Consider the following 16,577-nt stretch of genomic DNA (forward strand, 5'->3'; position numbering starts at 1 on the left):
GAACAAAATATTAATTTCTGACATGATCCTGTTCTGGGTCTGAACTGTTTCTATTCGAAATCTTGATGACAAAGTGGACAAAAGAAGCACATGGTCCTACTTCACAGTTTTTTAATCCCCTATTCATGTTGCGTGGATCACTCTATTGTGGACCATCCTTTTGATACTTGAGTATTTGGACAAGTGGAACAGTTTTGACAGGCCTTTTGTCTACCTCTCCACATTTGTAAACAAACGTGGAGGTCAAAATTGTCCTCCTCGCCAAATACGAAAGTCAGCGTAATAGTACTGCACTAATCCGGGCCCTACTCTGCCATGTTTGGCTGAGTATTAACCGTACATGAACACGGCCTTTTGTGCCTATGTAAATTAGTCATTGTGTAAAGCTGTGTTTATACTCATGGGTTACTCATCATCAGACTGAATCATTGTCGTTTACTACTGCATAAGTTATGTGTGTAATTTAGTGAACGTTGACCGACAGAGGGTGTCAAATATTAATAGGCGGCCTTTGTGTCGCTTTTGAAAAACGGTGAATCATGCGCATGCTCAGCATGCAAATACGACAGCGATTTAGTACACTGATCGTGCGTGCAATTCAGTTTTCTGCAAAAGCGATTGAGTATAAAATGCATCTTTAGAAATGACCGGCGATTGTGTGATCTCAAGTGGCCTATGGTTTTGTCATGTTTATTAGTGACCTGACACACATTCGTATCACCATTGGTTCGATCAAGCATTGAAATATACTTTCAACTTTTATACTGGATCGTTCAAGCATGCTCAACAAATTTTTCAATGTAAGTGCCTCTGGTCCTAAAAACGGATACTATGGCCAGGGCTAACTCCACACGTAGCCTGACACATTGTGGCCCTAAGTTGTTCCTTCCTCACCATTAGGGCCATGACTTCCGTACTATTGCAGAAACCGGGGCACCCGTGGGACTCAGAACTCTGAACTCATGTCACAGTTTAATAGGTCCAGTCCACCCTGCATTCATAAAAGTACTCATGTGTTAAATTTTGTGATATAATCCTTAAAAATTGACTTCAGTTCCTGCATCTCTTTTCTTCATTAAATCGGCATTTCACAGCAAAAAAATGCAATTTCCACGCCACCGTCATGACCGTGTTTATCTCCAGGGGAGGGGGTGGTGACGATTGATATGGTCACAAATTTTGTCATTTTTACACCTTCAAATGTACCCAAATTTTTCACACATGCACTGAATACAGAGTATGTTTTGTTTAAGTCTTATCTTCACTAGAACTGGATCTAGTTCCTCAAGGGTTCGCGCGCATGGCCGCAAAGCAGCCAGCGAGGGGCGTGAGGAACGGTAAGATGTGATATTTTGTTTAAAAAAAATGGATACTGTGTACCCTGGACTAGTAAACTATAACTCAGCGTAGATGTCATTATGTTTATGTTAAAGACTGAAGTCTTGCTGGCAAGACTAACCCTGGACCAGATATGCCTAGGACTAGAGCCTCAGACCTTCGACGGAGAAGGACAGTGGAAATCGTAGTGACAGAGGTGTGAGTACCTCGGGCTACTCCACACAAAGAAGGCTTGAGGAATTTATTCAACTTGGGCTATTCCAAAAAATATCTGCCCCCTGGCCCTGCCGAAAACTTTTTCCCTTTGTGCTCACCCCGGCCCCCTTTGCTTTGGCTTGCTAAAAAATCTGTATGTACCCCCCCCCCCTCTTTAAAATCTATAAGCTTATTATCTCTATGTAGTTCAGCATCACACGACTCAGGCATCAGCTCAGGTCATGAACAATAATCATGTGATAATGATGTGTCTTTACAAGGCTGTTGAATTTTGATCTGTTGCATCCAGGTACCTTTCGGAAAGCCTTGTAGACAGTTGCGTAGGTCCCGCTGCCAAGCTTTTCGGTAAAAACAAAACCAGGTACATTCGGCTGCAACACAGTCATCCCTGCCATTCTGACAGAAGAAAAGAAACGGTAGTTTTCACCATAAAAATTCAAGCTTATAAATTAGGGAATTCCTCGTAGCAATTTTTGACAGCTGGTTTGATAGCGCCACCTGGCGGTAAGAAAGAAAACGTAAACAACAACAATGGCGACTGCCTCAGAAGGACATGTGTCTGAAGAAAAGTTTTGTAAACTTCTTCCAAAAGTGGTAACGTAACTTTCTGATTGTTGTATTTTTCCAAAACTATTGAAATTTATTATTTAGTGAATTGGAAAAAGGATAAATCGTGTGAAATCTCACATACTGAAGGTGAGATTTTGTGTACATTTGTAAGCTTACACCATGCTCACTGCCTGTACATGTGTATTACTAGTATTTATGATGACTGATGTGCATGCATGCATGATCAGCATGCAGTGGCAGCAGTGCCAGTGGGCAGCCAGGAGGATGTGAGTTCATAAGGGCAATGTCGGGGACTAAAGGTCACAGTCGATGCGAAGACATGAGGTCCGACCAACAGCCATTTTGTTTGTTATATAAACGAATGGTTCCTGTCATGCCTGTGTTCTAACTAATTCCAGCGGACGGTCTGTGGCTAGTAAAGAATCGTCTTTGACCATGCGCAGATAGCCAGCCCTCCACGTTCAACCACCCATACCATATTCTGGCTGGTCAGGAAGATATTTAATATCCCGAATTTATAATATGCCTACCAGTTCGATCGTATAACCGATTTGCTAGAGAATATTTGTTACCATGACCCATGTTTAATAAATTTGTATTTATCGTATACTAAAATGTGGCCAGATGTATATACATGTGTACATAGTGTGTAGATCACAAGAATAATACTCTTCTACGGACTTGGATACTAAGCATGTCAGGAAGGATATTGACCTATGTCAGTTATTATTTTAGACATGAGGTCCAACTTATGGCCCATGTAAAATGTCACTCTGTGCGATCATGTGTGATAGGCAATTCCTTGGGGCAGCATGACTCATGAGCATTTCCTGGTACTTTGATTTTGGTAGTGATGTGCAAGTGTACCCTAGCTAGTAGCCGTATACCAATTTTTCAAGAAATTTGGACCAATCACTAATTAATATCTTTTGCAAAATCCCTTCTTCGCAGTTTTTATTTTGGCGCAGTTTATGGCACAAACAGCAAGTCAGCACATCAGCACCTCATTCGCCTATCAATCTCGTGATGCAGGTGTGAATGTACGCGAGCGTACGAGGTGAGATAAAAACTGCGAAGCGAAGGATCTTTGCAAAAGGCTGTATTGAAGACAATTTTTTTTGGTAAAATTTAATGCAAATTCTCAGGCTAATTTCCAGCAAACTCCAAAATTTTGCCTGCAGTGTTAGGCAACATTAAAATTGGGCTATTTTTCATTAAAAAAATTGTGACTTTTTGTCAGAGGAGAAGTAGAAAGAGTGTTTCAGGCTAGAGCCCACGTAGACCCTGAATTTGACCAAAACAGCTATGAAAGGTCCTTGATTTTGACCAATTCTGCCCTAAAAAAGACCCCTAAATTGCTCATTCGATCATTACATTTCTAACATATTTTTATGCAATTTTCAACCAGAAAGCCATTAAAGACCCTTGATTTTGAGATTTTTGACTGTTTGCAGCTCCCAAAGACCCCCTTTTTACCAGTACACTGTTAGCTCAAAAGACTCACCACCTCAAATATTCTGAGGTCATACCCACAAAAATATGTTTGCTCCCCAAGGACTAGATATAATGGACAAAATCTGTTGAGTGCTCCTAAACCAATGGTTTGGGATTAAAAAATTGTGTATTTTAAATATTCTGTGTATGTATCATAGACCTGGACTCATCTGTGGGAATAACTCAATTTTGATGAAAGTGTTAACTTCAGCCCTTTTGTCATGAATGTGCAGTAGGCCTATATTGACCTGCCTTCAATGGTTTGTTGGTTTCCCCTAAAAAGTATTAAGTACCTGTAATTTTAAATGTTAAAAAATAATGAATACGGTAATGAAAGAGTTACGTCATCACACACCAAAAAATATGTGATGGAAAAATCAAATTAAACTTTCAAAAGCCAATCCTCTTGAGAATGTCCATGGTTATTGAATGCTATTAAAGTGAAGTCTGTATTTGTTTATTCTTCATGAAAAGGAACTCCATGCTCACCTTAATGGCTCAATCAGTAATGAAACTATGACAAAGCTTTTGGCTAGGAAGGCCCATCTACCTCAAGATCAGCAACCAGACACCCAGGCTTTGCAGCAGTGGACAGACAAGGTTGAGAAAGGGAAAGATGTTAATCTTGTTTCGTAAGTATCATGTCAGTGGCAGCATCAAGGTCCGTTCATACTACCACCGCATTTGCGATGCGTTGGCTTGCGGTGCGTTGCCGCACTGCATCGTACTGCAAACTACTGCATTGCGATATCGCAATGAAGTTAAATACATTTTAACTTGGAAATACGACGAGTTGCGTTGAGTTGCGGCAAAAACTAATTGATATATCGGCATCGCAAAGCAACGCATCGCAAATGCGGTGGTAGTATGAACGGACCTTCAGACATTATTGTTTTGCTGGTGGTGGGCATGGCAGAAGAAGGGAGGGGCTAGAAGTTTGTTACATGCTGTGAATATTTTATTGCTTTTCATCTATTTTTTTCCAGACCCATTCGCATGCCTTAAATAATGATACACAAAATCACTGTTCTCAGTGTTCTGAGTAAATGTTAATTGAAATCTTTGATGCCATTCCATCAGTCCTAAAAATTAAAAACATTGATGATCAATCATTTGAAATGTATATTTTTGAAGTGAATTTGTTGTATTTATGTACAATACTTACATGAAAAATGTTCTAACAATAAACAGCTCCTTGACAAAGCCAAAAAGTTTTTAAAACTGCTGCATAAAGAGTTTTATGCGGGGTCGAATACACATTTAAAGCCATATTATAACATTTTCATTCAAAATAGATAAGTATTTCTTTGCCATAAAATGTTAGCTTTTATTATCAGATATGTCCCCTTTTAATTTTGAGCCAAACAACCGAGGTAAAGCAAAGAAAATTGGAATTTACTACCAGCGCCGATGTCGCCAATGTGTATCACTCCGTCAGTTGTGTTACAGTACTAACCTTTGAATGTGTATATCCGTCCCGCACGCAATGCACGTACTGTGTTGTCAATATCGTGTACGCGTTCGACTAATATTTCCATCGTAATAATAAAACGCTGAATCCGGCGTTTTATTCAAAATCTCGGATTATGACAAAACTACAGCACCTATAGTCTTGATTTTTTCAGGGTATGTTAGTTTAATAAAGTACAATATAATCATGTAAAAAACAGAATTTTGAAAACGATTGAGGGCGTTCTCCTCAGCAAATGTTATAATATGGCTTTAACTAACATAACCATACAGTCATACTTTATTTGTGGTTTTTGTGCAGAAATTACTGGTGGTTCCAATGAATATGGATTCTAAACTTGGTGTATTAGTTGAAACATGATGAGGTAATCCCCTGTCATATTTAACAAATTTTTTTGTTGAAATCAAGGATTTTTAAGTAGAAATAACAATTTTGAACTATATTTTGTTTGTGTATAACTTCCAATATTATCATGGTGCAATCACATCATAGCAATATCATATGAAGAATGATTGATCCTATTTTGGTATCACTGGATAGAAGATTCCTATAGTTATACATAGGTATCAAATATTATATTAATTTAGAAAATCCAGGCTTTCCAGCTGTATTACAATAGACCAACCTGCTTTGTACAGCTAAGTATAGAATTTGTCTCTTTTTGTCCAAATCCAAATTTTGATATATTGGGGAGTAAGATTTACCATACTTTAATTCAATTTGATAACAAATTCTTGATTCTTCACTCTGCCGAATCCATAGCAATATGTAACGTTCCCCTACTCCTTCACCCAATAAACATTCCAAATATTTATCAGTTTTCAGATGTTTAAACTAAATCATCAGATTGTTGATGACACTGAAGCTGTTGCTATGGTAGCCAAAGATGTTGTGAGAGAGTTTGCAGAAGATGGAGTTCGTTACTTGGAGCTGAGGAGTACGCCTAGGGACGTGCCACAGACAGGTAGGGTTAACCCTAACACTGACCCATGCTTTTTGGTATCGGGAGTCAGAGAAGATCCGAATTTTTCAAGAAGAAGAAGAATTTTGACTTGGCACCCCGGATTCAACCTTTGACCCCTCGCATGCCAAGCTTAACGATCGCGGACCGGTAGCTGCTCATGTTATTGCTGCCCGCCAGCAATTCCGTGAGCATATCACACTTCGGTGATTAAGCGCCATCGCAGACCCTGGGATGCATGCATGTTATGAATTTTTCATCGTGGTATTTTGTGGTTTTTACTGGTGTTAGGGGTAATGGACACTCTAATCTGGAAAAATACATCTTTTTTAACCCTAACACTGACCCATGCTTTTTGGTATCGGAAGTCAGAGAAGATCCGAATTTTTCAAGAAGAAGAAGAATTTTTGACTTGGCCCCCCCCCCCCCCCCCGGGATTCGAACCTTTGACCCTCGCATGCCAAGCTGAACGATCGCGGACCGGTAGCTGCTCGGGTTATTGCTGCCCGCCAGCAATTCCGTGAGCATATCACACTTCGGTGATTGCGCATCGCAGACCCTGGGATGCATGCATGTTATGAATTTTTCATCGTGGTATTTTGTGGTTTTTACTGGTGTTAGGGTTAATGTAAATTTGCAGCAGTCCCATAAATTATTTTGATTGCAGGGTAATATAATATTGGGTGATTGTCACACCGTCATTGATGCAGTTCTTGGATTGGAAATCCAAAAATCTTCCACACTTTTTCCATGATTTTGAATAAAAATGGTTTGAGCTAAAATGGTCCAATCTGTTGAATTTTGTTTGACATCAAAAATCTCCTACATGTATAGCAGCTGTGTGAATATCAAATAAATTAACCCAATGTGCTATGGATTATAAGACCTATATCAGCTCATACTAAATTGGATAAAGACTAAGGAAGCAATTGCCAAATAGGGTGCAACTCTACTAGTCATATTGCAAGACTGCCCTACCCCAACCCTAAACCCTACCCCTAAACGAGGACTGGACTCAAGTCTAGCAAGTTGCACCCTATTCAGTAATTGTACCAAACTAAGTAGATGGGTAAGTGAGAGTGTCCGCATTGGGCTTTTCCAATTGAATTCCACACACCCCCTGTGGAAACAGGGCCTCAGATCCAACGAGAATCACAGAATCGATTCTCGTAATGATTCCCGTAATATTTGTTGCAAGAATCAGTTTCTTTCATTGAATCATGCATGCAGTAAGTAAAGCGACTCAGATGGTTTTTTATTTCTCGCAAACTGGCACGAAATTGAGGTCCTGGGAAGACATGACCTTGATCTTCCACACAGGGAATATGAATTTCAAATGGGAATGACTCCATTTGAAATATACACCTCTACAAGTAGTATGGGAGGTTTAACAAGATAAAGGGGTGCATGGATTTCAACTGGAATAGGCCATTCATTGATAATACCTCATCCAAATCACAATAAAATGAAAGGAAGGAAACATGCAAAACTTGCCAATTCAACAAGAAGAAATCATATTTTTTTTAATTGTTCAAATTATATTAATGTATTCTAGGTATGACAAAACGGAGCTACATTGAAACAGTACTGAAAGCTATTCAACAGTGTCAGGAGGAAGGAGTAGACATTATTGTCAGGTAAAAACATTAAGAGGCAAAAATAGAATAGTGGAATCAGTAAATGCTAACCACAGTCCTGCAGTTCTTGCCAGCTGTAATAATGGAATCAGTAAATGCTACTAACCTCTGCAATGTGGAGGGCTAACCTCAGTCCTGCAGTTCTTGCTTGCTGTAATAATGGAATCAGTAAATGCTACTAACCTCTGCAATATGGAGGGCTAACCTCAGTCCTGCAGTTCTTGCTTGCTGTAATAATGGAATCAGTAAATGCTACTAACCTCTGCAATGTGGAGGGCTAACCTCAGTCCTGCAGTTCTTGCTTGCTGTAATAATGGAATCAGTAAATGCTACTAACCTCTGCAATGTGGAGGGCTAACCTCAGTCCTGCAGTTCTTGCTTGCTGTAATAATGGAATCAGTAAATGCTACTAACCTCTGCAATGTGGAGGGCTAACCTCAGTCCTGCAGTTCTTGCTTGCTGTAATAATGGAATCAGTAAATGCTACTAACCTCTGCAATGTGGAGGGCTAACCACAGTCCTGCAGTTCTTGCTTGCTGTAATAATGGAATCAGTAAATGCTACTAACCTCTGCAATGTGGAGGGCTAACCACAGTCCTGCAGTTCTTGCTTGCTGTAATAATGGAATCAGTAAATGCTACTAACCTCTGCAATATGGAGGGCTAACCACAGTCCTGCAGTTCTTGCTTGCTGTAATAATGACATCAATAAATGCTACTAACCTCTGCAATGTGGAGGGCTAACCACAGTCCTGTAGTTCTTGCTTGCTGTAATAATGGAATCAGTAAATGCTACTAACCTCTGCAATGTGGAGGGCTAACCACAGTCCTGCAGTTCTTGCTTGCTGTAATAATGGAATCAGTAAATGCTACTAACCTCTGCAATGTGGAGGGCTAACCTCAGTCCTGCAGTTCTTGCTTGCTGTAATAATGGAATCAGTAAATGCTACTAACCTCTGCAATGTGGAGGGCTAACCTCAGTCCTGCAGTTCTTGCTTGCTGTAATTATGGAATCTACCAAAAAAACGTTGACAACGTAAAGAAAGCAGCAAGTTTAAAAAGCCCCCACCTCGGCTCACTTTTTGAAACTTGGTCCCATTTTGAATATCAACAGCAAATCGGTGTTTTTTAGCATCATTGCCATTAACATGCCTACTTGTTATTCGTTTAATTCAATCATTGATCATGAACTTTATTATTATAAAACAAAACATATATGGTCGCATGTCATAAGTTGGGTACAATTTCCATTACATGGTCAAAAATGACAAAAAAATTATTTTTTGTTATGTTGTATATATTGACAATCTCTAATCATTAACACCATTTTTAACCTTAACACATGCTTAATTTTTGAGATAATGCTTAATTACTAATCAATTAATACACAGGCGTCTATGTAAATCTCAATTTTCAAATGTGTTTTTCTCAAATCGGACCTCAATTACAAAAATGACTGTAAAATTTGTATTTTATGCAAGAATGTCATCAGATTTGGAGGATATGTTCTCAATACATTAATGCTTCAAAGCTCTTCAAATGAACCATTTAAAATAATTGTACATATGTTAATTACATTGTGAAGGTCAATGACCTTTTATGCGTAATTAGCTTAGATGATTATTTTATTATTGAGGAAATGAATATCAAGAAAAGAAATGTACATTAGCATATTGCTAAAAATACTGAAATTCAACTACATTGTACATGTAGGATTTCATTAAATATGAAAAAAAATGGAACATATAACCCTTTAAGGTGGTACTACACACCTTGATAAATTTGTGACTATTTTTGCATTTTTCTCAAAAAATAATATCACACTGGTAACAAAAGTTATATATATTATACTGGGTAAGGAATCCAGTTACTACACTGGAATTTCAGTGACTCAAGACAAGCGGTACGTTATTTATGATAAGAAAAGAGGTACCGCTAGAATGTACCTCATTTCTTAACATATATAATGAACCCCTGGTCTTGAATCACTGAAATTTCAGTGAAGTAATTGGATTCCTTGCCCCTATAATATAGACCCCTACATATATCTTTTGTTACCAGTGTGTAGTTACTTTTTGAGAAAAATACAAAATTAGTCACAAAATTTATCAGGGGGGTGCAGTACCACCTTAAGTAGTCAGTAATTGTTTTAGTTGTACAAATTCAACATTCAAAGCTGTCAATACATCATACCCTCCCTAGATTTGAAAAAGTAACCAGTAGTTTTGACATGCTGACATGCGAATTTTCACATAGGCCCTATTTGCACACTCCCGCATCCGCCTGCTCCACATCCGCCTGCTCCTCCACCCCTGGCATTTTTCATTTCAACTGATGTAATTTGTTTACTGAATAATGTATAATTATATGCTTCAGTAGACTGAAAGAGTATAATATTAGGCTTAAAATGAGGTATTAACCACTGCTGTAGGATATGGGGTTACGGAAAGCCAATCAAATTTGTATCACAATTTTCAGAAAAGTGTAATCCCTCCACCCTTTTAGCATACCCAACTTATGACATGCGACCATATAGGATATTGGCCAAGAATAACATAATAACCTTTCTGATCGTTCCAGAATGCTAACAACTTTTAAGTAATATATCGCATCGGCACATTAAAGATTCATAACACTTCTGGAAATGTTTTAAGTTGATAATTATGACAAAGTTTAAATCAGTATCTTTTACAAATGGGACCAAGTTTCAAAAAGTGAGCCGAGGTGGGGGCTTTTTAAACTTGCTGCTTTCTTTACGTTGTCAACGTTTTTTTGGTAGATTTCCTTTTTTTTATGAATGAAACCGAGTAGCTCCAAGCTTGAAAAGTCATCCGTTACGAAGTACTCCATAAGACGAATAAAGCGAAAAATAGAAGTTTGAATAATATTATCCTTGATTTATGACAATAAAAAATACGAGTATATGAAGCTATACCTATAACTAAAATGTACGTGGTTCTTTGTAGCACTGAGGCAATCTAGTTGGATATCCAAATTTCGCCGTTTGTGGTTCTTTGTAGCCCTGCAGGCAATCTAGTTGGATATCTCTATTGAGCGGCGGTTGTTGGCGGTCTTTCGCGGTTCGTGGTATTCCTTTATTCTTCAAGCCCTGTCCTCTATCGGGGCTAATTTATTGTTTAACCATGTTGGATATCCATATTTCGCTCTGTGTGGTTCTTTGTAGCCCTTCAAGGGCAATATAGTTGGATATCTCTATTGAGGTGGTTGTTGGAGGTCTTTCATGGTTAGTGGTTATAATTTTCCTTATCCTTCAAGCCTTGCCCTCTATCGAGGGCTAATTTATAGTTAAAACTTGTTGGACATCCATATTTCGCGGTGTGTGGTTCTTTATAGCCCTCTGGGCAATCTAGTTGGATATTTCTATTGAGCGGCAGTTGTTGGCAGTTTTTCGCGGTTTGTGGTTTTAATTTGTAGGATATCCATATTTCAAGATTTGTGGTTCCTGAGTCCTGCGGGGCAATCTAGCTAGATATCCAAATTTCGCGGTTTGCATGGTTCTTTGTAGCCCTGCGGAGTTAAAACTTGTTGGACATCCATATTGAGCTGCAGTTGTTGGTGGTTTTTCGGGGTTTGTGGTTTTTATTTGTTGGATATCCATATTTCCGGTTTGTGGTTCTTTGTAGCCCAAGGGCAATATAGTTGAATATTTCTATTAAGCGGCAGTTGTTGGCGGTTTTTTCGCGGTTTGTGGTTTTAATTTGCAGGATATCCATATTTCAAGATTTGTGGTTCCTGAGTCCTGCGGGGCAATCTAGCTGGATATCCAAATTTTGCGGTTTGTGGTTCTTTGTAGCCCTGCGGGGCAATCTAGTTGGATATCCCTATTGAGCGGCGGTTGTCGGCGGTCTTTTGAGATTTAATTTTCCCTTTAATTTCGGGCCGCCCCTCCTCTCCATCCCGAGGATGCTTTTCAATAATTTAAATTATACGGTGTCAAAAATTACTATTCCTTGGTATAATTTATCTTACCATGTTGACTTATATTGTTTGTTAAGTCAACTGGACGTGACAAAATATCCTGCTATGTAGACATTAATTTGTTTCTAAATTGACTTGGCATAATAATTTATTTCGCGAAGACGACGTCCATTTTTGGTATGTCGACTTGGCATGATAATTTATCTTGCCATCTTGACTTGTTTGTTCATTTGTCTTGGCGAGATATTTTATATCGTCATGTTGACATAATGCTGATAATAAGTCGACATGGCAAGATAATTATCTTGTCAAGTTGTGTCACATAGACGCTTCCGTACTATGCTTGATAAATGTTATTTGGAGATTTTTTTCCTGCTGGCCTTCCATACTAGCGGAACAATTTTCCACACCTACAGAGTGTTTGTAATCAACCTACCGGGACGATATGACAATTTTCATGTTCTACGATAGCTGAAGATGACAGAGAGTCAGGTCTCTTAATCGATTCAACAACCATTCATACATATCACAATCATCATTGTCCTATTATCATGCGAATTTGCCCGTGGTAGGACAAAATATATTTAAATGAGAATAACAATGAGTAACGCTCTTATTGCCTGATCTGGTTTCTTGTGTTATTCAGATTTCTTTTGATCCTTGATGGTGTTGTATCACATTATGCTGTGTTTTTAAATAGGCCCATAACACAATAAACAATTTCCATGAGAATCAAACAACTTGCTTTAATAAAAAAAAAAATATCACAATAGCACTGGATGTTTAAAATTATGTTATCCTTGATTAATGACAATAAATTAGTTAATAAAACATTGAAAAAAAAAATGAGTTGGTCACCGGGTTTCAACTCGGATAGCGTATCTGGAGTCAAGCGCACTAACCATTAGGCCACGGACCTCTGCTGTAAATTACTCTGTCGAAATACAGCATTTATTATATAAATGGATGCGTCGTCCGATAAGAACAAAAGAATTGTGAAAAACTTGATTTTTTGGCGAATGGGGCTCAGAATTTGTATGTAGGGTATCCAAGAAACTGCTAGGGTATATTTGGAAGTGAATCTGAAAAAGTAGTGTGAAGGTGATAACCAGGTAGACCTGTAGCAGTGTCCAAAAATTCTGGATCAGTATGATTTGCAACTAATTTTCTCTTATTCTTGAAATACCGCGTGAAATGGAAGCAAAAATATTTGTTTATTACGAACAATGATTGACTGTAGGATTGGTGGCCCTTTTGGAATTAATGAGTTGTCACGATATTACACCTGGGACTGTAAATAACATTTAGCATGGTTTTAGATACATTTTGTACCCAGCGAAAAATAACATCGAACAATAGAAGTCAAGTGTTTTAATGTTACGTGTAAATATAGTCTCGCGGGAGCATCTGTTATTAGTCTTCTTTATCAGTCTTTTTTTTTTAAAAACTTGCTGGTCACGGCTACCGCGTGACTCTAATCAGTAAATGCTACTAACCTCTGCAATGTGGAGGGCTAACCTCAGTCCTGCATTTCTTGCTTGCTGTAATAATAGAATCAGTAAATGCTACTGACCTCTGCAATGTGGAGGGCTAACCTCAGTCCTGCAGTTCTTGCTTGCTGTAATAATGGAATCAGTAAATGCAACTAACTTTCAGCTAATGTTGAGTGTCCTAGTTTGTATGGGACTGTGCCTGACAATGATCCTATGTAATAATTATTATGCTAGATATACAAATCTGTGTCTTAAAAAAACAGTGTAAGTGATTGAGAGGAGAAAATGAGAGAAAAATCAAGAGACATTTGGGGTGAGAAATAGAGAACAAAATAATTTCTCAATGTAAGGGTATTATAGACAGGGTTAAATGGATGATAGAGGATGGTGTGTTTTCTTTCTCAACAGATTTATCTTAGCTATAGACAGAAGAAACAGTTTAGAAGCAGCTGCAGAAACTATCCAATTAGCAGAGGAATACAGGGCTAAGAGTGGAGGCATTGTTGTAGGAGTTGACCTCAGTGGAGATCCTATGGTATGAAACAAGCACAAATCACACCCCTACACCCCCCCCCCTCACACACACCACTATCCTTGTTGATTGTATTGATTGTATATCCAAACAAGGACTTCTGAAACGATGTTTAATCAACATACCAAGGACCAAAATGGCAGATTTTGAGCAGGGGCGTAGCTAGCTTTTTTGGTGGGGGGCAGCAAAAAAGATTTTGGGGCACAGACAAAAAAATTATTTTGCAATATTTTCGGCCATTATCAGGCCTTTACAATGTGCAAAAAATGTTGTATTTTACACTATTTTGGCCCATGATCGGGCTGTATTTCGGTAGAAAAGGGCTCCTTGCCCCTTTTCTTTTCCTTTGCCCTCCTGCTTTTCTCTTTTATTTTTTGTCAGAGGGGCACTTTTGTCTTTCATTTTTTGTCAGGGGGGCACTCTAGGGGCCAAACCTCACCCCTACAAAAGGATTTGGGATAGGGGTGATAAAGGAGATGTTAAAAGGGCGCTGCACTGCTCCTTGTCCACGGACCCAGGGCCCTGAGGCTCTTGCTTGTGTCCACTGTAACGTGAAGTGTATTATGATCTATGTCCTCAGTTGCAGGCATAAAAAAAGGCATTTGTAACATTGCATCCACTAACGCACATGGTGTGCAGAACCGACAATTCAGGTGCAAACAGTGTGTTTCCACACGCTCTTTTTATATGCAATTTTTGACGCTCAATTTTGTGTCTGTTGGACAAGATCAATCAAAAGTAGAAAACAAGACTATTGTCGTTGGACAGGAACAACCTGCTATGTGTCATTGGCCCCTGAACATGTTTAAAGCAAAACTGCCTATGTAATCTTATGGCAGTTTTGTTTTAATCATGTTCAGGGGCCACAAGCACATAGGAGGGTTTTCCTGCTTATCAGCGCTCTTTTGTTAGGCATGTTGAGTGCCAAGTTTATTTCCTGGCAATATGGTCCATTTAAGATGACAAAAGTGTTTGGGGGTAGCCCTATTGTGGTAATTGGCCCGCAAGAAAATGATGGGGGTCGGCCCATTGGCCCCTGTTCTGGAGCCACTGTATAAAAAAAGTCAAAGGCCATTCATTGTCTGGCCATTGGGTCCTGTTGACCATTGACTTCCATTACAAATAATAAGTTACCGTAATAGTACATTTTAGATGGTAAGTACTATACTGTTTCTTGATTCTTATATCAAGACGAACAATTTTCCACCATTTTTACCAAAATCAGAGCAAGTTGAAATTTTTACCCCTGTGTAACCAAAAATGTGTTCTTTTGACCCCAAAATGAGGTTTTTGTAAAATAATTCTGTAATGATACATTTTTGAATTATTTGTGATCGGACGAATAATTTGGTATATCTGTCGAAAAGGTTGGAGCATTTTCAACTTTTTACCCCTGTGTGACCCTTCTTGACCTAGTGGTCACTGGGTGTCATATAATATCCAAAATGCCTCCACATCTTAAAATAAACTTTGGTCCATAATATGTAGAAACTCTCATGCTTTTGTCACTAAGTGCACAACTGTACCAAATTTGGGAGCTTAGCAGCTACACTCTCAAGTTGTCTGATACAACTTCAAATTGCCAACAGGACAAATTCAAGGTGTAGTCTATTTCGATTTACCATATGTGACAGGATCAAGGGGAATGAGTCACATGTCAACCCTAATCGAAAATGGGTTTTAATAATAATAATAACAAGAATTTATATAGCGCATAAAGCATGGCATCGATGCGCTTTACATATTAAAATCTAAAGAACATTAACATCTTAAAATACAAACTACATATAAGCAGAATCAAACGTTATAAAAACCATACAGCAAGCCTGCAAAAGCAGAATATCAAATAAACACAAGCTAAAAAGACCCTATTATACAACCACATATCATATAAGGTAAAAATTTACAAATAGTATACACAATCAATTTCAGATAAAAACAGTTTAAAATTCCGATGAGCAAATGTACAGAACACGGAATATGAGAATGCTCAGTTGTTAAATGCTTCATTAAAAAGATGTGTTTTGGGCGTGGATTTCGGTTGAGATGTTGTCTGCGAATTGCGAATGGCAAGAGGAAGCCGGTTCCAAAGTCTTGGTGCAGCCACTGAGAAACTCCTGCCGTATGTTTTTGATTTCGCGGGAGCTTCCTGAAGTAAGTATTGTGAGGCCGATCTGAGAGTCCGAGATGGCTGATATGTTGTTATAAGGTCCGAAATGTAAACAGGGGCTTCGCCGTTCAATGCCTTGTATGTTAAAAGCATGAGCTTGAAAACGATCCTCTGTCGGATCGGCAGCCAGTGTAATTGAACCATTACAGGTGTGATATGATCGTGCTTTCTGCTTAAGGTGACAACTCTAGCAGCGGTGTTTTGGATTCTTTGCAGTTTATTGAGTTCTTTGTCAGGGAGTCCATATAGGATGCTATTGCAATTATCAATCCTGGATGTGACAAACGAGTGAATGAGTTTCTCAGTGTTCTCCGCGTCCAAGTAGCGTCTCAATTTGCCGATTCTATAGATGGCATAAGAAGCATTTTTGCAAACAGCGTTAATATGAGCACTCATTGTAAGACCTTTGTCGAGTATTACACCGAGGTCGCGAACTTCCTTAGAAGGAGTGATGGTGCTATTACCAATAGTAATGTCAACATTGGGGACATTCCTTGCAGACCTTGAGGTGACATGTAATAGCTCAGTCTTTGAGTTGTTTAACATCAACTTGTTCTCGGTCATCCATAGTCGTATGTCCTCGATACAGTTCGCGAGCTTATCAAGTGCACTGTCGCGATTGGAAGGCTTAATCAACACATAAAGCTGCGTGTCGTCAGCATAAGATATACTTGACATGCCATGTTCTTTTATTATGTCCTCGATAGGAGCAGAGTAGATAACAAACATCTCTGGTCCCACGACGGAACCTTGCGGC

General features: G+C 38.8%; 2 protein-coding genes across 5 annotated transcripts in view; one reads left to right on the top strand and one right to left on the bottom strand.

The window, feature by feature from the left end:
* LOC140144062 (serine/threonine-protein kinase ULK3-like) overlaps positions 1-1,959 on the bottom strand; it is a 145,105-nt gene extending 143,146 nt beyond the window's left edge. The window contains exon 1 of the mRNA XM_072165890.1: positions 1,848-1,959. Within this exon, the coding sequence (XP_072021991.1) occupies positions 1,848-1,949 (102 nt within the window). The 5' untranslated portion in view covers positions 1,950-1,959. The remainder of the gene's footprint in view (positions 1-1,847) is intronic.
* Positions 1,960-1,968: 9 nt separating this feature from the next.
* LOC140144064 (N6-Methyl-AMP deaminase-like) overlaps positions 1,969-16,577 on the top strand; it is a 38,226-nt gene continuing 23,617 nt past the window's right edge. For 2 of the 4 annotated variants that reach the window (XM_072165894.1, XM_072165893.1), the window contains exons 1-5: positions 1,969-2,148; positions 4,093-4,250; positions 5,908-6,053; positions 7,606-7,687; positions 13,527-13,653. In XM_072165894.1, coding sequence (XP_072021995.1) covers positions 2,086-2,148; positions 4,093-4,250; positions 5,908-6,053; positions 7,606-7,687; positions 13,527-13,653 — 576 coding nt within the window. In that variant the 5' untranslated portion in view covers positions 1,969-2,085. The other 2 variants (XM_072165895.1, XM_072165892.1) reach the window with 2 other exon arrangements.

Source organism: Amphiura filiformis, unplaced genomic scaffold (assembly GCF_039555335.1).
Source record: "Amphiura filiformis unplaced genomic scaffold, Afil_fr2py scaffold_38, whole genome shotgun sequence".
Classification (NCBI taxonomy): Eukaryota; Metazoa; Echinodermata; class Ophiuroidea; order Amphilepidida; family Amphiuridae; genus Amphiura; species Amphiura filiformis.